Below are 22249 nucleotides of genomic sequence, written 5' to 3' on the forward strand. Positions count from 1 at the left end.
CCTTGAAGGCGTCCCGCCTTCGCGGCGCGCATGCGCAGGTCACCTCGGTCCGCACTTGGGTGCACGCGGCAGCCACCCCGGCCCTGTCCGCCGCCACCTACTGGTGGCCCCCGCTATGCGGAAAGCCAGGGTTCGCGCGCAGCGTTTCCTCAGACCTAGAGGGGAGCCAAGCAGACCAGCTTCTCCCCACCCCCTAGTTGTCTGTCCAGTGGGAACGTTGGTTGTGCCTTTGTTAAAAGATAAATTGAGGCATATTAAAAATTTTAAGATTTTATTTGAACAAAAATGGATGCAAATCGGGTGGCATCTGAACTTGAATCCGGCCTCTGTACCCTGCCACCGAATTAATCTCGGAGACAGAGTTTTGGGTGAAGTAGAAAAGTTTTATTGCTTTGCCAGGCAAAGGGGGCCACAGCGCGCTAATGCCCTCAAAACTGTGTGTCCCAACTTGGAGAAGTTAGTCAGAAGGTTTACAGTAATTGTTCAAAGAGGGCGTGATCAGCTCCTGGACATTCTTCTGATTGGTTGGTGGTGAGGTAAGTGGGAGTCAGCATCATTAACCTTCTGGTTCCAAGGTGTCTGGGGTCTGCGTGCTTGTGGGCAGCATACCGTCCTTAACCATTGACTTCTCCCATCTGATGGGGGTTTCCGTATCTGCAAAACAGCTCAAAGATATTGTCGTGTATATCGCTTGATGGGGAGCCAGGACCTTGCCCCAAGTCTGCACTATTGTTTCTCTCTCTCTTCTTTTTTTATTGTTTCTCTTGACTGTTTGTTTCTCCTTTGTCTTGCATCCCCTTCCTTCCCTAATTAGCAGCTGCTTGAATATGCCAGATGGAATTTAGGGAAGGTCATAGGCTGAATGAAGCCTATTTCCTGTAATCAAAGAGATGGGGCACATAGAAAGGCTTTTGTGCCCAGGAGCCCCACAGGATCCTGCTCAGTATCACACCCAATCTAACATAGAAAGGAGCTCTGAAGAGCTGTACAAAATGAAAGACTTTTATAGGCAGAAGAGAGCGAGAACAAGGAAGTTGGTTATTGCAAGGTTACTTTTCTTTAGGGGATGGCAGGGGGTCTATCAGGCAGGTCACCTAACTAGTGCTGATCAGACGAAGCCTGATTGACTGGAGAGCCAAAACTATAATTAAGTCTTGGTTTGGTGAGTGGGGTTTAGCATAAGCGACTCCATTTGGGGCCTGTTGTCTTTTTTTTTTTTTTTTAATAACTTCCTGAGGGATCTAATATATTTACAGTCCAGACCCTGGAAATGTCAAAGTTCAGAGGAAAGAGTGCTGGCTGTGAAGCAAGATAGATGAGCATGAATTCCAGCTCCACCCCTTAATGAATGTTTCTGATCACTTTTTACGAGTTACCTAAGTTTCCAAGGATCAGCTCAGCCCGGAGAATGGGATTGACAATATCCACCTATATGGTTGTTGGGAAGAATAAATGACACCTTGCGTGACAGGTGCCTGGATACAACAGATGCTCAATTAACTAATCTCCAATAGTTAATTAACCAATCAGTCGCTGGTGTTATTGGCCATCCATGCCCCGAGTCTTGCCAAATCATGGGTTCATTCTGCCAGCGTCTCGTTGGCGGGAAGATTTCCAGGCTGCAAAGGGCGAACCCCTCACCCTCTCCGAGAGAGGGTGAAATGAGACGGGGTCTCTTTAAGAGCCGGCAGGGCGGGGCGGGCGCGGGGCTGGAGGCGGTGCGCGGAGGCGGGCCCAGTCGCTGGGCCGCGCTCGCGCCGAAGTGCGCCGCAAGGAAGATCGGGTCCGTTGGATTCGCCAGCGGGGCAATGCTGCTGCGGCCGCTGAGGAGCTGGGCTTCCCGGGCGCTGCGCCGCGACAGGCCCCGGAGCCCCGCCTCCAGCCCGGAGTCGCTAGGGGCGCAGCGTTGGGCCTGGCCTCGGGGTAACGCGTCTCTCAGTTCCCCTCGCTGGCGTCCCGGAGGCGGCCCTCAGTCCCACTCCGCGCCCTCAGCTCGCGGAACCAGCCTGAACCCGAAACCCCTTCTCCGAGGCGCCGGGATTTCCTCGGGCGGCCTGGGGGGAGGGGCGGGGCGGTCGCTGGCTAGTGTCCCAGACGCCAGCTGGCAGGGAGCGGGTGGGGCCTTGGGGCTCCGGGCCCAACTCTTGTCCCGAGCTGGGGAGCCCTCTAAAGAGCGGAAAGAACCCCCCTCCCCCAAGGTTCCTGGGCCCATTCTTTTGGCCTTGGGGGAGATGCCGGCGAGCGGTGGGTGGGTTAGGCTCGGTGCGCTCCTTCTCCCGCTGGGAGTTGAGACCCTCCCCTTCAGAAGTGAGAGCCCCTGTTGTGGCCAAGTTCTGGCGTTCTTTGGCCTCGGGGTGTTCAGTGGCACCTGAGAATCCCTGTGGGGTGGGTGGGCCGCGATGTCAACCCCGGGCCTGCAGGAGAAGCCTGAGTCCTGTGCTGAAACCCACCCCTGGGTTTCAGTGGCTCGCCCGCCAACCCCTCTTACCCCGGAGCTACGAGTGGAGGTCACTCTGCGTTTTAACTAGCTGGACACCCATCAGTGAGGATCATAAATATAAAATGTGTGGAAAACGGAAAACAGAATATACTAAGTGACCAAAGCTGAGCACAATTGGGGCCCTGACGTGCTAACAGGACCCCGGCGGCAGTTTCAGTGTCACACAGGTAGATAGCAGTGGTGGGCCTGCCTCCGTCCACATAGGGAGGGTCCCAGGTGTCACTGGAAAACGTTTTTAGGCCAGGGAGCAAGCATAAAAATTACTGTTTTTGTCGTGGTTTAGAAAATTAGGACAAAGAAGAGTGAGCTATTTAAAACTAAGTTAAAAAATTGATTTCCTTTCTTTTCTAGATAAAGATAGAGAAAATGAAAAAGAGAAAAAATCAGTGGTAAGTCTCCCTCTTATGTGCACTCTTTCCAGTGTAGGATTATATATGTGTAATACACACACACGCATAATACACACATGTTTTGATGAGGGGAGTGAAGGAATATGTGCACATAGTTACAAAAACAAATACAAGAGGATTTCCAGGGATAAGGAAGTCTGTCTCCACTCCTGGGCCCCGGACTCCTTCCCCAGAGACCACCTCTGTAACCAGTTTCTGTTAATGTCCTTCCTGAGACTCTACACAGGTGGGAGAATACATGTATTCATAGCCTTTAGGTGGATTTGGACTATTAGCTTGATGAATGATTACAAGGGGATTTGAAGAGTGGAAGTTTAGTTTGACTGGGTTAGTGGGTGGCAGCCTGGCTGTGAGGGCAGGTCTGCTGACCGCTGCCCCCAGAATACCAATGCTGAGACTGGTGGGTGGGGGAGGGATAACAGAGAATTCATGGGGGTCCACAGACAAGGGTTCCACCAGTGCAGTGACTTTGAGGTGCTACCTCTGGGGTGGGACTGTGGCTGGTGTGAGGTTGAAGGTCAAAGGAGGGTCAAACTGGACATGCCCATGGGATGTTTAAGACTTTAGCTGGCTGTGGTGGGGAGCAGTATTTCGGTCACTGTTGATCCAGAGGCTCAGTTCCTTAAGGGAGCTGGAAGTTGGTAGATATGGCTGGAAAGGGATTTGCTTGGAGGGTGTGGTCAGGAGTACCTTGCTGGGATATGCAGAAGGCGGAAGGTGTGGGGAGGCCCCCTGGGGTATTTGGGGTGATGGAGAGGGCCTGGGAAGGAGTGAAGTCACACGGAGAGGACTGGTGATGAAATGCTTGAGATTTATGGAAGTTTGTTGAAACTAGACGTGGGGTGGGGTATGGCATAGGCATCATAGCAGAGGGAAGGGGTTGGTAAGTTGAGCTGGATGGGAATTGATGCAGTATTGTACTATTAATTATTGAGCTAACATTGTTGTGAGCCGGCCCTGTCCTAGGTGCTTTCTGGGTGTGGTCTGTTATCCCCCATACACACAGTAGGTGGTCCATGGGAAGTGGTGTGGAGCCTGCATTCAGGCCCAGGGCTGCTCTTAGTCATTCAAATCCTCTGAGTTCCTTTGTGGACCTGGGGACCTGGGAATCCAACAGCCCCTGTTAGTGAGCCTGTGGTTGGATGGGGGGGGATGGCAGTGAATAGGACAATGGTGGATCTAGAACAACAGGGAGTAGGGGCAGGGCTTCTAGAGGATGATGACTGAGGGGAGACTTGAGGCCTCCTGGGAGAAGGAGGAGAGGGCGAGGCAGGAGTATTGGAGCAGAGGGAACTGCAGGGGTAAGTCACAGAGGGATGAGAGACTGAGGCTTGTGGCCAGTCCCAGAGAGGTGGCTGGGGAGGGCCTGGGGGTCGGGAAGCAGGACTGGAGACAGATCCCAGCGCCTGGAGCCACTGAAAGACTTTACCAGCTGTGATCTGGTTTGCGTCTCAGGAAGAGGTGGTGGACCATGGATAGGGGATGAGGGACCTGGCTGGGCTGGACTGGAGGGGGAGAGGCCAGCAGGGAGGCTGCTCCCACAAGGAGGGTTAGAGACCTTAACTAGGGGCCAAGGAGACAGGCCACGTTCTGCAGGTGAGTAGGAAGCGGGGCCCAGAGGTATTGCTGAGTTGCTGGGTGAGGAGAGAAGACATCCATGGCCTTGAGGGTGTCTGGGTGGATGGTGCAGCCTTTCCTGAGGACAGGAACAGGAAGAGAAGCCATATGTGGGTGTTGGGGGGTGATAAATTGAGGTGCCCATGGGACGTCCCATGGGATTGGACAGGACAGGGAATATCTGGGCTGAGCTGCAGCTGCGAAGTGAGTCACCGCCACAGAATTACAAAATAAATTCCAAAGTCGGGTTAAAAAGAAGTGACTAATGTTTTCAGGTGAACAAAGTCTGAACAGACATTTCCTGAGTGAATTTGTTAATGGCTAATAAACATAAGAAAGTGCTCAACCTCCCTAACAGAGAAAGAATGCTTTGGGAGATGGAGTGATGAAAGCTGTGGATCAAACCTCATACCTGGGTTCCAGTCCCAGCTCTGCTCTTTAGTAGAGGTGGATAAGTCCTTAACCTCTTAGAGCCTCAGTTTCACCATCTGTGCAAATATTCGTAGCTGTGACTGTTGTGAGGATCAATGTGACAATGTTTGCAAAGTACAGAACCCACAGGGGCTAATTGTATAGACATTATTATTATTAACAATGAAATTAATGAAGATTTAGGATGGGATATGCCCAGTATTGGCACAGTATGGTAATAGGCTCACTCTCATCCTTCTAAAAGGGGTGTGAATTGGGTCAGCATTTTAGAGAGTAATTTGGCATCATGCATCAACAGCTATAAAAACTCACTTATCCTTTGATGCAGTGATTATATTTCTAGAAGTCTATTGAAGGGATAATCAGAGCCAATGACAAGGATTTATGTACAGGAATGTTCACAGCACAACTTATCATATCAAAAAAATGGGTGTCACAACACAGTTTTATAATAAAATAAAAGTAACTGGACAGAATGTAACATCCAACAGTAGGGATTTCAATAATTCATGGTATATCTTATATGATGGAATATTATTCAGCCATTCAAAATCATGTTTTTGAAAAATATTTAATGATGTAGGAAGGAACTCAGTATGTAAGAGATGAAAAAGAAAAGAATAAAAAAATATAAAGTATGATCCAAATGAAATAATAACTGTTCATAGGGGAAAGAAAGGAAAGAAATTGTCAGTCTGGTTAAGGGAAAGTTGGGAAGTCATAACAGTGGGTGTGTATGAGGGAGAGGGAGAGAGAATTTGGGGGGTGAGGGTGGGAAGTCAGATTCTCTTAGTTCTTTGAATGTTAGATAAACTGGGTTCCTTTTTTAAAAAAAATGGCTTTATTGAGTTATGATTTACATACCCCCAAATTCACTTAATTTTAAGTTTACAATTTAATGATTTTTTTAGTAAATTTATAGAGTTGTGCAACATCACAGTCTAATTTTAGAACATTTCCATCATTCAGAAAAGAAACCTCGTGCCCATTTGCAGTCACTCCCCCAGATCCAGGCAACCACTACTCTGCTTCCTGTCTCTATGGATTTGCCTTTTCTGGATATTTCCTGTAAAATGGAATCATATAGTATTTGGTCTTTGTGTCTAGCTTTTTTCACTTTGCGAAATGTTTTTGAGGTGCACCCACGTTGTAGCATGTCTCAGCACTTCATTTCTTTTTATTGCCAAATAGCGATACTATAGTGTTCCGTTTTGTGCACGTACCCCACTTTGTTGGCCATTTGGGCAAGTTTCCTTTTTATGGCAGATTTCTCAGGGTCTTTAATAGGACAATATATATTTTGATTCTTCCAGTGGGGGCTTTGGGGCTCTAACCTATTTGCCTCTGGAAAGTTTGGTTCTGATTAACCATTTAAATGATGGTTATCTCTGGAATTATGAGTGATTTTTATTATCTTCTTTTAGTTCTCTGTATTTCTTACTGTGAGAATGCTTAAAGTCTATTTTCAGAAAAGATGAGATGTTATTATTTAAAAATAAGGATAGATGGTGCATCACAGCATCAGTTATAATCATGGGACGTTGGAATCAAGGCCTAATAGCAGAGTGGTGGGCCTGGCTGGCCATGTGCTCCCATGGCATGGTGAACATCTTTTCTTGTAATTGCCTCTTACTTTCCTCCCCATCTTCACACTCATGAACTCAGTGGGTGCTGGGACTGGCTCCTGAATCCACATTGCCTGGCACATGCAAGGCCTTCAGTGCTTCAGTGAGCAGTTGAAAGACTCTCAAAGATGAGAAATGTATAGAGAAAACAGTACTTGCCTGAAATACACTAAAATGTAGTGATGTTTATCTCCCAGTGGTGGGATTATGGGCAGTATTTTCTGCTTTAGGATTTTCTCAATTTTTTTCATTGGGCGTGCACTCCTCTTATAATGTTTTCAGACATCACTTTAAAAAAAAGTTAAAGACTTCCTTTGCTTGACTCCTCTTTCTTCCCTCCATGACAGGGGAACTTGTTGAGATTCTCCATGCCTTGCCTGGTCTAACGAGAAAACCAGTTGGTAATCCAAGGCCCTAGATTTACCAACTTTCAGGATTTCGTGGTAGGAATAGGAACACATAGTTTTGGAAGAATGTCTCATCTGAACAACATGTTCCTTGCAATGAACAGGAAAGAAACAGTCTGTGCAGAATGATGTCTAGGTTGAGCTCTTTTTAAATATCTAGGAAAAGTTGTTTCCTTTAAAGAACAACAATAAAAATAAAATCCACTGGTGCCCTGATGGGATCTCCCTTTTGCACACTCACTGTGTTTTCTTGTGCTGAAGGAGTAAGCTGACAGGGAACCCGGGTTGGAGGGCCAGGCCTCTGTTGGAACTGCGATTGTCCGTCCACCTCTCCTAGGTAGCCGTTAGGATCAAGGCAGGAGGAAATCTTCGCAGCCAACTGAGAGAGAGTTCAGTTGCTGGGGAGAGTTTGTAGAGGTGGGGCAAGGTGAGACAGCCCACTGTGCCCCTGTGTTTTATGCAGGGTGTGACTGAGGCTCCACTGGGGTCATGAGAAGGGAGTTGCCAGGCCTAGGTGTGAATTCCAGCTCTTTCCCCCGCCAGCCCTGGCACTTGGGGCAAGTCACTTAAGTGGCTCACATTTCTCTGTGGGTGCTTCCAACCTGGCTGTAAAGGTCACTGTGCAGCAGGACAGGTCCCCTCTGGCTGTGTGTACCCCACGGGACATGTAATATGTGTTGTCAAGGGCAAGTTTGTCTTCTCACGTATGTGGAACTGCCCATTTCCTCTCGTGATCTAATGGAACCAAAGCCATTTGGCCCGTGTCACCAGCAGTCCTAGCTGAGCAGCGTCTTGTCAGAATTGCTGGGCAGCAGGTTTAAGGGTCCCAACCCAGAGTCTGATTCAGAGGGTCTGGGTGCTCCGCTGGTGCTTCTGGAGCAGGGTGTCTGTGGACCAGTCATTGAGAAACCCTGCCATGGGTCCGTGGTACTCAGCTTCCTCCATGTTGAAATCACCTGGAGAGCTTTCCAAGGTACTGAGGCCTGAGTCCCACCCTGAGATCATGCCAGAATTGGCCTGGGTTGTGGCTTCCTTGTGTGGATTCTTAAAAGTTCCCAGGTGATTGTAGCACATGCGTAAGACTGAGAACCACAGCTTCAGTTGCTTTCTTTCCCTGCAGTGGGTACTTGTAGGAGGCTCCTTGTCTTTCTTGTGGGTAGACTTCTCCCACCAGTGCCAAGACAACCCCTTCCCCCCAGTACACTTAGTGTGAGCAGAGTGAACGTTCAAGCTCTACTCCTTGCCTTATGCCCTTCGAGAGCCTCATTTTTCTCTTCTGTGAAAATGTTAGAACCCGCTTCTCAGGTTCTGGCAAGGTTAAGTGCAGGATTGGTGTATGTTGCCCATCTTAGTCCTTTTCTCCTGTCCTCATACCTTCCAGTCCACGGCCAAGCATATTTTTCTGCACAGAGCGGTGCATTAGGTTCTAGGTAACGTACACGTGCTTCCCAACCTGAAAGCCATTAGGTTCTGGTGAAGGAGGCAGGACATTTAGGCCTAAAATCTAATAGTCTGAGGGGTTGAGCTAGGGAAGGGCAGAGCTAGCACGGCCGAGGGCAAGCTGTGTGGGGTCTAGGGGTTGACCTAAGGGAGTGTCTGTCCTGGAGGGCAGTGGCCTGGTGGCCAGCAGCGGTGGGCCTGTAGCCTGCCACTGAGGGGAAAGATCGGGTGGTTGTTATTACTAACAACAGGACCCTGGGGGTTTCCTCCAGAGGGATTTTCGTGTACACACTGAAGTCTTGGGCTGAACCAGTTATGCTGTTCACCTGAGCCCTTCCCTAGAAATTCTTCCTGGTATTCCCCCGGGCACTCGATTTCTGGTCCTAACATGCGTTTGTCTTTTGCTAGATCTGTGTCGAGGGCAATATTGCAAGTGGGAAGACGACGTGCCTGGAGTTCTTCTCCAACACAACTGACATCGAGGTACGGTTTCCACACCAGGTTTGAAGGAACCTGCAAAAGCTTGGTGCATTTATAAAGGGTGCAAACCAGACTTGCACTATAGAAATGCTGCTGGGGGAGTGTGTCCTGTGTGAGAGGAGGGAGAGGCCCCTTGGAAGCTTGTGCCTGGTTTTCCCCCAGATTTTGCTCCACACACCCTTTTCCTTGGCTGATTTTGCTTTGTAACCTCTCACTGTAATAAATCTTAGCTATGAGTATGACTATATGCTGTATCTGGTGAGTCCTCCCAGTGAATCCTCAGACCCAGGGAGGCGGGTGTCTTGGGGACTCCCGACACACCTGTCCTGAGCTGTGTAACTCTCGCTGACACTTTAGAAGCACATGTATTCTCACTGAACACCTTGGAGCCAATGTACAACAACAATACCATCAGCAAGGAGGGTGAACAGCTAATGAGGGTAATATTCTATGCCAGGCACTGTGTTGAGGCGTCGTTATATTATCTAATTGATTTCATTCTTACAGGAGTAGTCGCTATGAGACAGGTCCTGTTATTACTTCAGTTGCAGAGGAGGAAACTGAGGCTCAGTAAGGTGACATGGCTTGGCCAGGGTCGCACGGCTAGTGCATGTGGTGCCATGTCCCAGCCCAGGCTGTCTGCTGCAGGGGCCATGCCCTTGTTTGGCTCTATAGTATGCAGAGCTTTTTTGGCTTTAGGAAAACCACCCAGCCTTCAGATCTCAGCTCTGCTCTCTGACCTCCCCAGCTAGGTTACCCTCCATGGTGTAGGTCCTTCTGGCTCCTCTGTATCCTTATTTTGTACTACTTCTCGGGGTTTGAAAATATGTGTTGCTTTCTGTGATGACCTGATTAATGTCTGCTTCCCCGGTAAGTTTAAAGTTGAAAGCATGAAAGCAGGGCTGGGGTGGTTTTTCTCTTGCTGAATCCTTGGTACCTAGCGTGGCACCTGGCACAGTGGGTGCTCAGTATTTGTTGAGTGACAGTGCCACAGGTGGGGCACAGGTCGAGGCTGCCTGTGTCCCAGCCTCTGGTGGGCCTGAGTGGTACAGCATATGCTACTCAGGGGACAGGACCAGAGTGCTGAAGACCCAGAAGAAGGAGAGGGAGGTTGGGAGGAGCAGGGAATGATTCACAGAGGAAGGGATATTTGAACTGGATTCTGAAGGATGTATAGGAGTTTTCCATGTAATGAAAGTTGAGGTGAAATGAGGTGAGGTGGGCATACTGGGCAGAACAACAGCATGAGCAAAGGCACAGAGGGGTAAAAGGTGGGGGGAGGTTACTCTTCAAGGGTCCCATGCAGTGCTTTCCTTTGGTCTCTTGTGCCCTGTGGCACCTACTCACATAGACTTGAAAGTCCCCAGAGGGATCCGGATATTCTCAAAATCTTGGCCCCAAGAGCGCCATTTACTTATTTATTTACCTTGGCTGTGCTGGGTCTTAGTTGTGGCATGCATGTGGGATCTAGTTCCCTGACCAGGGATCGATCCCGGACCCCCTGCATTGGGAGCGCAGAGTCTTACCCACTGGACCACCAGGGAAGTCCCAAGGGCACCATTTAAACCTTTTCCAGTACACACCTGCACAGCTTAGGGAGGCTACTAAAGAAACAGGACTCTTTGCCGTCATTGTGCCCAACACAGAGGTCAGAGGGAGGAAAGGGAGGCAGAGCACGCTGCCGAGGTCGCTGGAGAGCCCTCAGGCCGGAAGCTGGGTGCAGGCTGCAGCCTGAAGTGCAAGAAGCAGCCTCCGCCTTGGCTTCTCTCACCTCCCTGCCTTCCTGATGTGGTGGGCAGTAAGGGGCAGGGTGGAACACATGAAGGGGGGATTGGGAGAACCCATCTTGCCCCCGGGGAGCTCCTGTGGCAGCAGGAGAAGTGGCGTGTGCATATGCTTGTATACAGGGGTGGACAGAGTGGTTCTCAAGTCATTTCTCGAAGCTGCGCCTGGAGCCATGTCTACATGGAGTTGTGGCCTCACAGGGAGGGTTGCTCCAGTCTTTTGGCCCACCCTGGGTGCCCAAATCTTGACTCTCTCCCCCATCCCACCCCTAACATGAGCCTTCACAGAGCTCAGAACTGAGGAGCAGCAGCTCTCTGATGTTTTCTTTCCTGACAGGTGTTAACGGAGCCCGTGCCCAAGTGGAGAAACGTCCGAGGCCATAATCCTCTGGTGAGTGTGTTGTTCAACGCGTGAACCGCCAGCTGCCCCCTAAGTGTGCAGGAACAGCGCTGCTGGTGCCTCAGCCTGCACCCTGTCCAGACGTGTCCTTGCCCTTCACTGGGTGGTGGGGGAGAGGGAGGGGACAGAGGGAAAATGGCGGCATGTCGATGGTCTGAGGTCCAGGTGCTTTAAGGCCTGGCTGGGCATGTAAGGAGCCCAGGGACCTCCTGTCAGCTATCCCAAACTGTCCCAAGTGGTCGGCCCCAGCTACCGGGGGGCCCGTCTCCTGCTGCTCATTCTTACCCCACCCTCTCCTAGAAGAAACCCAGGTCTCCTCAGCCCTAGCCCCCCAGGACCTGTCCCTAAGTAACTAGCTTCCTTGGTAAACCTCTGATTGGGGTTTGCACTTGGCAATGCCCAGGGGCTGCCTCAGGCTCACCCTGAAGCTACCAGTCTGCTTTCCCAAGGGTGGACCTAGCAAGTAGGGGCTGTAATGTGCCTGTGCCCCTCCCACCTCCTTCCCCGTTCAGAAGGCTCAGCTCTGGCTGCTTGAAAGAGGTGGGTGGAGTCTGGGTCCTGTAAGAGTGAGCTCAAGAAAGGGATGTTGGTTCTGGGCTCCTGTCCCATGATGGAGGAACGATTAGTTTCGTTTTTCAGGTAAGGAAACCGTGGCTGAAATAGGTTGCCCAAGGTCACACAGCTGGTAAATGACAGATCTAGGTTTGAACCTTGGACTAGGGGGAGCCTGTGCTGTCCCCTCATTTCTAGCAACACAACTGGCATCTCCTTGTGTGGTTCTTTAGACTCTGAGTTCTGCTAAGGGCAGGGAGTGTGTCTAATTTGGCTCACCGTTTTTTGCTAGAACATAGCACAGTGCTGAGCACTTAGTAGGTGCTTGTTCACTGCTTGATTCAGCCAGTATTCACTGCATGCCTGCCACGTGCCAGACACTATTCTAGACGCTGGGGCGGTGAGCACCTCGAAGCTTCTGCTCTGCTGGCCCTAATATCCCAGTGTGGGGAGGCAGAAGGCAATTAAAAAGTGTGTGATACGGCGGGTGGTGACAGGAGCCAAGAAGGCATCTAAAGCAGGTAAAAGGATATTATTTAAATAAGGCAAAACCTCTCAAAGCTTTTGAATAAAGAATCCCAGAGATGGGAAAAGAGTTTCACCTCTCAGCAAGGGGGAGAAGATGGAATGCCAGTCGTGGGCATAACAAGGAAGCTCAGAAACATTCCTGTCTTCTAGGAAACCGGGAGGAACCAGGGCTGGATCGTTATGTAAGACAACTAGAGTTGCGGACGTTAGGGGTTAGAGGTGACGTTCACAGGACCCAGTCCCAGTCTCAGAAGTCTGAGTACCGTGGCACAAAGAGCATTGCCAATGACAGTTTTATAATAAAAAAAAACAATAGAATTAGATATTTTTACACAAGTTTCCACTCTAGACAGAGGAGCAAGACTGATAGTTTTGTGAAAAGTCTCAGTTCATCACTTTATCTGAATTGGTTTTCTGATGCAGAAAGGTCTTTTTTTCTGCAGCTGTCAGGCAAGAGGGAGTGTTTCTCCTAACTTTTCTGAGATTCTTTCACCCGCAGTTAGGAGTTTGCAGTTTTCAATTCAGAGCACCGGAGTTTCATTAGTTAGCACCAAGAGAAAAAGAAGCAAAAATGTGGAAAAGAGCAGAACAGGATTATTAGCAAGTGGAACATGGAGCAGGAAGTAGTTTGTATCTACAGGCAGTAGAGAGTGATTGGGGGGATGGATTCTGTTTTAGAGAGATTCTGTTTTGGGAAGGCACCTCTGACAAAGTGACATTTGAGCAGAAACCTAAACAAAGCATGGGAGTGAGCAGTGCAGGTATCTGGGGGAGAGTGTTCAGACAGAAGGCACAGCAGATGCAGAGGCCCTGAGGTGAAATCGCACTTGGGTGTTTGGGTAACGCTAAGGAGGCTCATGTGGTTGCAAGCTCACAGAGCCAAAGGAAGAATGGTTGGAGACAAGAGAAGATGGAAGTGATTGTCTAGGGCCCTGTGGGCCTTGGTAAGGGCTTTGGATTTCATTGTGAATGCAGTGGGAAGCCAGGGTGGGTCCTGAGCAGGGGAGTGACGATAACTGGCTCCTGTAGTGTAACAGGCTCCCTGGCTGCCGGATAGAGAGCAGGCTGCAGGGCTCAGGGAACATGATTGAATGCCTGAATGAATGCTCCCTGGGACTTTATGTAGGCTTCTGTTATAGCTGTTCCCAGGTTGTCCTGTAACTGCTCCAGTGTCTGTCTCTGTCCACTCTGTGACCGGGCTGGGAGTCCTACAGATACAGCACTGCATTCTCCCCTCTTTAGGGTCTGATGTACCAGGACGCCTGTCGATGGGGCCTCACGCTGCAGACATATGTGCAGCTTACCATGCTGGACCAGCACACTCGTCCTCAGGTACATTTCAGATGCTTGGTTTCAACCTTCTTAAACACAGTTTTCTTCAAATGAGTGGCGTGTGGTTGCCAGGAAGGGAAACCTCACAAGGAAGCCCCGCTGGGCCTTCAGAGCTGCTCAGCCTTCTCTGTCTCTGGGACCAAGGTCTCTGTTCCTACAGCTCTCTGAGGACCAGCCTCCAGTGGCCCCACCCACCAACCTCAGCTAGCCAAGAACTTGCTATGATGCCGTGTGAGCCCGAGTCTTCCTGACCCGACCGCTCCTGGGCTCGACTCCCTTTAACTCAGTTCTTCTCAAAGTGTGGTCCCTGGCCTAGGAGCGGCAGCGGCACCTGGAGGCTTGTTAGAAATGCACATTTTCTGGCCCCAGCCTGGACCTGCTGGATCAGAAATTCTGGGGTGAGGTCCAGCAATCTGGGTTTTATCACGCTCTCCAGGTGATTTTAACGCATCCCTTATTTGTTTGCAAATTTGTTTGCATGAGAACTGCTGATCTAACCTTCACAAGGCTTGTTTGCATTCTCAGTTCAGGTTCTTGAGAGAAAGAATCTGATTGGCTCAGCTTGGGTCAGGTGTCCAACCCTGGCCCAGTCAGGTATTGGGGCAGGTCACAAACACGGCCACTTAGGCCCCTTCGATCAGCGGGGTGTGAGTAGGGGCAGAGTCTCTTGGAAGAAAGGCTGACTGAGAGATCCGGTTGGCACCTGTGGTTCAGAATGGCAAGTACAACCTAAGAGACTGGCTTTGGAGGCTCGCCTTGAAGGAGACAGGAGATCCATCGGCCAGTTTCTCTGACACAGCCATTCAGTGGTTTGATGCAAGGCTGGGCACTTGCAACCATAGCTATCATTCTTCTACAAATCTGTGTCTTTTAATATTAGAAAAAGATATGAGCAGAACCGTATGAATTTCTATCTCCCCAAAAATCTGTCTAAAAGATACATGTCAGAGTATGGTCTGAGGTTGGCATGCACCCTACTTTTCCTGAGTGGGCACTCGATTGCAAATGTAAATTGTATCTAGTATATCTGAATATAATGGGCTGTATGTGTGTTCCTCTGTTTAAGGAAATCTATCAGGAAGGAGGCAGAGAAAGAGAGATGGACAGACGAGGAAAGAGGAGAAGGAGAGAGGGATAAATGGGGAACTAGCAAAAGATGGGCAGCAGAGAGTCATAAGTAAGGAGAGGACTGAAAAACAGAAAAGAAGGCAGATGGACAGATAGACAAATAGGAGAGTCAGGAAATTCCTGGGTTATGGCTTTAAATCAGCCTCTGATTTGCTGGTCCAGGTCCCGTTGGGTGCTGTGGGCCAGGCTCAGTGAGAGCAGTGTTTGCCCACTTGGTGTCAAGAGTAAGAGCACCTCCGGCTTCCCAATGGGACACTGTGGACAAAGGGAAAGGCCTTCTGTGGAGGGTGTGTGCATGCTGGCAGAGAGGGGCCATGTCAGTGTCGTCCTCCCTCTTCCTGGGCACAGCCCTTTCCAGTTTTGAAGGGCAGCAGTGATCCCCAGCCAGCCCTGTGAGGAGGCGGTGAAGTTGGCAGGCATGCTGGTGGGGTTCCATAAAGCCACAGCCCAGCCCTCGCGGAGCTCTGCCTCTGCTTAAGCAAATGCATCCTATTTAGGTCCATGATAATCACCACACTTTGTGCTTGCCACCACTTTCCCGGGGGGCACTTGGCAGTTTTTCTAGCACTTCCCCAAACCCACAGTCCAGTGGAGCCTCACCCCTCCTGTGAAGGAGGCTGCTGCTGACAGGCCCTCTGCCCGGCCTTGCTGCACTGACCACTGAGCTTCAGGGTATAGTATGGGGAGGGTCCAGGGCCCAGGGAGCCTAATGTGGGACACACAGTTCTCTGGTGTCCACCTCCCTCTCCTGAGGCTTCTCAATTCTTGTATTCAGCATAGACCGTAGGCAGGGGGAGCAACAGGCATTCTTCAAGGCTTCCTGACCCCTTCCTCTTTGCCTGAGTTAGTGAATCACTTTTTGTTTTCTTGTAGACATTGCCTGTACGGTTGATGGAGCGGTCGATTCACAGCGCAAGATACGTTTTTGTAGAAAACTTGTATAGAAGGTACCGTAGTTTGCACAATCGATAATTTTTTAAACCATTAAATTTTTAGAAATGAAATTGGAACTTATTTATCGAATTGACACATACTGAGTACCTACTGTGTTGCCACAGTAACACTGTGTAACAACCAACCACGAAACCTCAGTGACAGACAGCTCTGCGCGCTGATGGCTCGGCCGTCCAGGACGGTCGGCCCGGCGGCTCTGCTGACCTTGGCTGGCTCAGTTATATGTCCAGGGGTTGTCTGGTCTAGGGTGGCCCAGTGAGGGTGACTGGGGTGACTCATCTCTCATCTGCTTGCTGATCTTCCTCCTGGGACTGGCAAGCTGGCCTGGGCATTCACGTCTCATGGCGATGGCAGATCGAAAGCACCGTAAAGTTCTTTTTCAGGTCTCTGCTTCATGTTCGCTAACATCCATTGGCCAAAGCAGGTCACACCAGCCCACCCCAGTCTGAGAGGGGGCAGGGCCCTGTGGGTTACACGGCAAAGTGGGAGGAGACAGGGAGGGGTGAAGATTCAGAGCGACTAGAGCAATCAGTCCAGCAGTGTGCGTGATACTTGTTGTGGTTTCACTCACAGCTGTCTTCTGCCCTCACGGGAGCAGACTCTGTCACACAGACCTAGCGGGGGGGGGCTTCTGGTGGCCCTCAGAGGTGTGGGGTCCTCCACTCCTGCGCTCAGTTGACTGCTGATGTTTGGGGGTCTTGGGGAATGGCCTGCAGCTTCTTCTCTGCGTCTCCCTTCTTGGTAGCTTTGAGCTTCACTCCCTCACAGAGCTGGTCCTGATACCTGCCTTCCACTCTACACCCTGGCTCCCTGTTCCCTCCCATCTGCAGCTGTGGTCCCAGCCTCCCTGTCTAGGTGGGTTGAGCCTCTCATTCTTTTTTTTCCTTTTCTTTTATTTATTTATTTTTGGCTGCGTTGGGTCTTCGCTGCTGTGCGCGGACTTTCTCTAGTTGTGGCGAGTGGGGGGCTACTCTTAGTTGCGGTGCGCAGGCTTCTCATTGCGGTGGCTTCTCTTTGTTGTGGAGCACCGGCTCTGGGGCGCACGGGCTTTAGTAGTTGTGGCTCGCGGGCTGTAGAACTCAGGCTCAGTAGTTGTGATGCACGGGCTTAGTTGCTACGTGGCACGTGGGATCTTCCCGGACCAGGGCTCAAACCCACGTCCCCTGCGTTGGCAGGTGGATTCTTAACCACTGCGGCACCAGGGAAGCCCCTCTTGTTATTCTTAATTACTTCTTTCTGTTGGTTTTCTTCGTGGTATTCAAGACAACTTCTAATTAGATTGAACCATATGAAATTGTTAACACTTGACCAATTTTGACCTGCAAAAATGGCAGTTTTATGTGGTTTAACTTAGTATCTATTTACTTGTTTGTCTATTGCATGTCCCACCAACTGGACCATAAGCTCCTTGAAGGCAAGGGAGCACGTCTGGTTTGCTGGCCTAGCTGGTACCCAGCACAGAGCTGGCACCTGGGTGATACTTGTTAGCTATTGCTGGGTGTCAGGACCTGTGGCTGGTCTTTGGTCTCCAGCCCAACTTGTCCCCCAGCTGTTTCACACCCCTTCCTCCGAGGGTGCCACAAAATGGCTTCTCCCTGGGTGCTGAGCTGCCAAGGATCGTGCCCTAGAGCCTGTGTGGTCCCAGGGTGAGAGCCTCTGCCCCCACCCACTCCAAGCATCCCCAGTGCTATGGGGTCAGGGTTGGCAGCCAGGGCAAGTCCTGACTGTAGCTTTGTCCTTTGACCTCAGAACTTTCTTGTGGGCTCTACCCTTCCAGCAGGCAGCATTCCTGATGCTGGAGCCCCATCCGCATCTGGCTGCCTGCGTGTCTAGTGGGGCTGGCGTGCCCACTGCTAGGTTTACACAGCCCTTCGCCCTCCCTTGCTCCTGCTCATTAGTGCCTCTGCCACGGGGAGGACGGTCAGAGGAGAGGAGAGAGGAGGACGAGGGAACCCCTCCGGTGTTCATTTACTGCGGACCCCGGCAGTGGGTGGGATTCCCTGTGACCCTCGCGTAGCTGGGCTGTCTCTGTTTCGTAATTGCAGTCAGCCTGGCTAGTTCTGTGTGGCAGCCAGTGGCTCTTTTTGAAGAGGGTGACCTGGAATGGAATGGCCAGAAGTCAAGGGGAGAGAGTAGAGGGTGGACTTCAGTGCACCTCAGTTCCATCCTGGCTCTGGAGGCATTGTGAGCACACCCAGGTTCTTGGACCTCTCTGAGCCCTTCTGCTCTCTGATTCTGTTGTCCGTCTCTGGAAAGCCTTTGGAGTGGTTGCCTGGTTAAGGTTTGTGTCCCTTGCCCACACTGGTCTGCACGAAATTTGCCAGTTGAACCCCCTCCCCCCACAGGCTGCCTAACGTCTGGTGAGCTTGCCCAGGAGCTGCTTGTGTTGCTGGTCCTGGGCGCAGTTTTAAATTTTAGCTGATGTCCCGGGCTTTGGTTCCTCACACCCATGGTCCTTCATCTCAGCACTTCTGATGGGTGGTTCTCTGTTCCCTGACCTCCGTGGCTGTGGTCCAGGTGATGGGGCCTTGATGGGGCCTTGCCCTGGGCTGTTTGGTGGGTAGGGAAAGGCTGTAGCTTTTCATTTTTTGAGCTCTTTTCCTTCATATTTACACCTCCCCCTGGCCCTCCCAGAATGCCTGGCATCTGTGGGTAGGATTTCTGTGGGACAGTGAACCACAGAAGAAATTCACAGCGTCCTTGTTTCTGTTCCCAGGACCTAATTGTTTTAAGTTCACACAGCCTCCAGAGGGCATGGATTTCCTTGAAGATCTTGTTGGAGCCTCGAGACTGATCTCTGGTATCACTTGATGGAGCCCAAAGGCTGTGGGTTGGCCCGAGGGATCACTGTGGCACCCTGGGGGGCCAGGCCATCCGCCACTTTGGTTTCAGGGAAATGGGAGAAGGCAGTGCTCCTCAAACCCTTTCCCTGAAGTCTCCAAAGGCAGAGAAACGCTCACCCAGGCGGCCGCTTCCCTGCAGGTTTTCCCAGCCTGTGTACCCGAAGCAGCCGGCTAACTAACTGGAAATTTCTTTGAAGACTTCTCTTCAAAGTCTTTGCATTCTATCCCATAACATATCCTTGTGATTGTAACGACTGGTGTGCTCAGGACGTGGCTGGGAGTCCCCCTCACTCAGCCACACTCACCAGAGAGCCCGAGTTTGGGCGGCAGAGATCCAAGGGCAGGGGCAACAAGAGGCACCTTCCCAGTGCAGGCCATGCACTTGTGGGACTGGTCCAGCTTATCTGAGAGTAGGCACGGCTCATGCGGTTGAGGGGCAGGCCAGGGACCTGTGGGCAGGAGCTACAGTTATTGTCCTTCCGTTTGAACCCTCAAGGCAGCACTGAGATGGGCACTGTTGACCGTGTTTGGCAGATCAGGAACCACGTGGGGTCCGAAGGCCTTGCTCCTTCCTGGTTGGGCAGGAAACTGACCGGGGGGCTGACCTGCACACTGCTATGTGGGGCAGCAGTGAAGGAGGAAGTGGTGAGTCATCTAGATTTCTCTCTTTAAGGCCAGAGGCTTCAGGCCCCAGGGGAGCCCCCAGTGTGCTGGCTCCAGGGGACCAGGCCTCTGCCCCTTTCCACCCAGGCCCTACACTCAGCTTCTCCCACAGACTCCGTGCATCTTGTTAATGCACCCATGCTGCTTCCGGGGTGGGGCCCGAGAACGTGCATTTCTAGCAGACAAGCACCCTAGGTAGCTATCATCCTGCTGGTTGGCGTCACACTTGGAGGGGCAGCCTCCGAAGAAGGCAGCAGCCAGGTGGCCCACAAGGGGCCCTCTGTGCCAATCATGGTCCTTTCCCCTGGGAGTTTTGCCCCGTGGCTTCCTTGGGGCCTCACCTGGGCCTTAGGGGTCGTTGAAAGCAACACCTGCGGGCTGTCTTTGTGGGGGGCAGCGGGGCAGGTGGCCAGCCAGAGTGAAAGTTCTTCATGGAGCAGGATTTCCTCAGCTTCCTGCACCACCTGCAGTTTCTTCATTTCACATTTGTGGCTTCAGATTTTGGTTGTTGGGGGTTTTGTTGTATTACCTTTGTTTTCAGGGTCTCTGGGTGTATTCCTAGGTCAGGAGTGAGGCAGCTGTAGGCCAAAGGTTTTCTTTTTGGAGGCACAGTAAACAGCATTTCTAGCCAGAGCTAAAGAAGTGACAAGTGGGAGGAAGGGAAGGATGCGGGCTTTCTTCTTGGTCACTTTCGTTAGAAACCCAGCTTCTCTCCATGCAGTGGGCCTTCCACAGTGAAGTGGTGCTGCAAAAGTAGATGTTTCCATGCCCCCCAAATACAGATTACCATCATTTTGAGCCTAAACCAAATGATGCCTAGAACTGGGTTTGGCTGGATCCTTTGCTCATACCCAGAATAGGATGTTTTGGTTCCCACCCGTGGAAGTTCGGCTGGGTACTGGGAACCACAAGACGGCTCGTGTGGGCTGTCAGCTCCTGCCTGGGAGCTTGTGTGGGGACAGCCCTTACACAAGGCGGGGGTGCACGGCCGCTGCCCCTTCAGCCTTGGGGTTGGTCCTTTTCTCTTTCACGGCAGCCCTTGCAGCCTTGGCTTGGAATCTGGAGGGACTGGGATGGAAGGAAGTACGGTAGGCATGCCCTTGCTGTCTGCAGTTGCAGGCTCGGGTGCCCAGAAAAGCCCACATTCTGCAGTTCTGCATCCCCCAAAGCCAAATTTCTGGAAGGGCTTTCTTGCCTTCTGGGCCTCGGACAAGTGAGGAGCTCCTCCAGGGAGAGACCCGCCTCTTTTGCCCCCATCCTCACCCCAGCGAGTTTGGGGTGGGCAGAACATACATGCAATTATGCCACCAGGGGTTAATTGCCAACAAGGAAGATTCTGGTTCCACAGTCTCCTTGAAGACTTAAAGAACCTGAAGAACTTCTGAGGTGTGGGCACTGTGCTGGAATGAACAGCTGAAGGTGGCGAGAAAGACTCAGGCAGCTAAAGCGGCCACGCAGGCCACTGTGTGGCCCGACCCTGGGGGCTAGTTGAACACACAGGTTTTACAGGATCGCCTGATTGGTGTTTTCTAAGAGCAGAAGGAAGGGAATTGCATGGGGCCCAGCTGGGGAAGTGACACACTGACTCACCTGGGGCTGCCGGTGGCGGACATCCATTAAGACCCTGTGTTTGGAACAACAGGCGGGTCTGCCTACTGCCCTGATTGGCCCTGGGGACTCACTGCCTGGGTCATGGGCCTGCGAGCGGTGGCTTTCCTCAGGCTGAGGCTAGAGAGACACTGAATGGGCCCAGGGGCAGCCTCAGCTGACAGACGGGGCAGGTGGGGTTGGGGCACGTGGTGCAGCCAGGAGCATATGGGTTTGGGGGCCGCCGAGAGCCAGGCTTCAGTCCCTGGCTCAGAGCTGGGCTGAGCTTCTCTGGGCCTCAGTTTTCCTCATCTATAAGTTGGGGCTAAAATTGACCTCACAAGATCTTGTGAGAAACAAAAGAAAGTCATGTGTACAAGGAGGCTGGCATTTGAGTGTGTGATTTCTGTTTTAACCCATGCTCTCTGGGCCTCAGGGGGAAGGCGGCAGCAAACTGTGCCAAACAAAACAGCAGGATTCGTGTGGACCCATGATTTCAGTTTTGCCCCCCTAGGATAAGGGGAAGGCACCGTGAAACCCCCTCAGTCCACCGTTGGTGGGTCTGCAGAGAGGTGCTGCCCTCTGTGTGTTCTGTGGAAATAAAAGCAGTGCCTTGGTGGTGGTGCTGGGCGCCCCATTCTCGAGGCAGACACGGGAGGAGCAGGGCAGATTCCCAGGAGGAAAACTGCAGATACAGATAAAACAGCGCCCGCTGCCTGACATCCCTCAGAATCATGGAAGGCAGCTTCCGTTTCCTCACTCCGCTCAGCCGGTGGCCAGTTGTCCTGGACCCCCCCAGCACATGGCTCCTGGCAGTCTTGGAAGGGTTTTCTGGAGGTCTGCCGGCCGACGCTGCCCTCAGGGAGGCTGCCCGGAGCCATCTGCACAGGGGACCTCTGAGGAGAGCATCGGGAAGGGAGGACCTGCTTCCTCCGTTTCCTCGCAGTCCCAGGTTTACCTGCGCCAGGTGGGAATGGGAGGTTCCTGAGCCACCCAGGAGGTGTCCTGAGACTGCCTGGAGCCGATTTCCAGCAGAGCAGTGGCTCTCAGGCCCCAACACTTTTTGTGGTGTCAGTTGGTTTGGTTTTAGTTAACACTGTGCTACCTGTGTCCTGAATTGTGACTCAGTTTGGTGGCCACAGCTAAGGGTATCCTCCCAGCTCTGGGGTTTGACGGAACCTCCCTTGAGCCTTACAGACACCTGTGGAGTCCTCAGGGGCAGTCTCACACCAACTGTCCAGCGTCCATGACGTGGGAGGCTGTTGGGCAACTTTCCCTCCACGCGTGCTGCTCACTGGCCCACACCCTCGAGTTGCCAGTCTGTGCTGTGTCCCCAGGCTGCGTGTTTGGTGGAGCGAGTGGGGCTGATCAGCAGCTTCTTTTTTGCAAATCCTCATTCCCTCGGAGTCAGCTTTGTTCCAGAGAAGGAAAACATGTCAAGAAGAGTGGTTTGGTGTCTGAATATCAAATACTCTCAGCTGCAACTAAGTGCAGCCCAGCTCAAAGTAGCCTGAACACTGAGGTTGTTACGGGCTGTCTTAACAGCAGGCTTTGGGGTTGGTTTCAT

General features: G+C 51.7%; 1 protein-coding gene across 11 annotated transcripts in view; it reads left to right on the forward strand.

Moving 5' to 3' along the window:
• The window catches only part of TK2 (thymidine kinase 2), an 85421-nt gene that overhangs the window by 52952 nt on the left and 10220 nt on the right, over positions 1-22249 (forward strand). For 5 of the 11 annotated variants that reach the window (XR_014237781.1, XR_014237782.1, XR_014237783.1 and 2 more), the window contains exons 1-6: positions 196-1923; positions 2852-2889; positions 8840-8914; positions 11033-11086; positions 13418-13507; positions 15509-15582. Coding sequence is in view for 4 of the 11 variants with exons in the window: in XM_082369061.1 (XP_082225187.1) it covers positions 1575-1923; positions 2852-2889; positions 8840-8914; positions 11033-11086; positions 13418-13507; positions 15509-15582 (680 nt within the window). In the remaining 7 variants the exon portion in view is untranslated. Of the gene's footprint in view, positions 1-162; positions 1924-2179; positions 2668-2851; positions 2890-8839; positions 8915-11032; positions 11087-13417; positions 13508-15508; positions 15583-22249 lie in introns of those variants that run through there. The other 6 variants (XR_014237778.1, XR_014237779.1, XR_014237780.1 and 3 more) reach the window with 5 other exon arrangements.

This window comes from Balaenoptera borealis, assembly GCF_965194805.1.
Source record: "Balaenoptera borealis genome assembly, chromosome: 19".
Taxonomy (NCBI): domain Eukaryota; kingdom Metazoa; phylum Chordata; class Mammalia; order Artiodactyla; family Balaenopteridae; genus Balaenoptera; species Balaenoptera borealis.